Source organism: Eurypyga helias, unplaced genomic scaffold, assembly GCF_000690775.1.
Source record: "Eurypyga helias isolate BGI_N326 unplaced genomic scaffold, ASM69077v1 scaffold24245, whole genome shotgun sequence".
NCBI classification, from domain to species: domain Eukaryota; kingdom Metazoa; phylum Chordata; class Aves; order Eurypygiformes; family Eurypygidae; genus Eurypyga; species Eurypyga helias.
The window spans coordinates 20,316-20,800 of NW_010253712.1; the positions used below are offsets into that span (position 1 = coordinate 20,316).

The window sequence follows — 485 nt, forward strand, 5'->3', positions numbered from 1 at the left end:
AAGAAATCAGGCTGATGCGTTACAGGCGTACCTTGTTGTGCGAAATCCCAGCCGAACACCTGAATCCAGTGGCTGCTTCCACAGCCACCCTCATTTCTTCCACAATTACTGCACCCATGGTCAGCTGCAGGTCAGCCGTTAGCCACTCCTGCAAGCCTTGCTGCCGCAGCTCCTCTAGAAAAGGGATGCAAAGGGCATCAACGCGGGCATTTCTTGCTGAGCCCGACAAAGGGACCGGCAGCATCGGCCAACCCCAGCCCGCTGCCGCCGCTCCTGTGACTGTGTGCCAACGGGAAGGGTGAGAAGCGGGCACCTTAAAAGCCCTTCACTGAGGAAAACATAGATCCCGTTTACCGTGTTCTTGCTTCGGGGGTAAAGCCACCCACCCTCTCCCGCTGGTGACACACAGGGGGTGTCGCCGACGGCGAGGGGCAGCACGGGGAGCCCAGGGGCTAACGCCAGCCCCGCTGCGCTGTGCGGCCTGA

At 60.6% G+C, this 485-nt stretch overlaps 1 protein-coding gene across 1 annotated transcript in view; it reads right to left on the minus strand.

Annotated features, from left to right (window-relative positions):
- POLH (polymerase (DNA directed), eta) overlaps positions 1-174 on the minus strand; it is a gene marked incomplete at its 5' end in the record, with an annotated part of 8,295 nt that extends 8,121 nt beyond the window's left edge. The window contains 1 exon segment of the mRNA XM_010152765.1: positions 32-174. Coding sequence (XP_010151067.1) covers positions 32-174 — 143 coding nt within the window.
- Between the last annotated feature and the right edge of the window lie 311 nt (positions 175-485).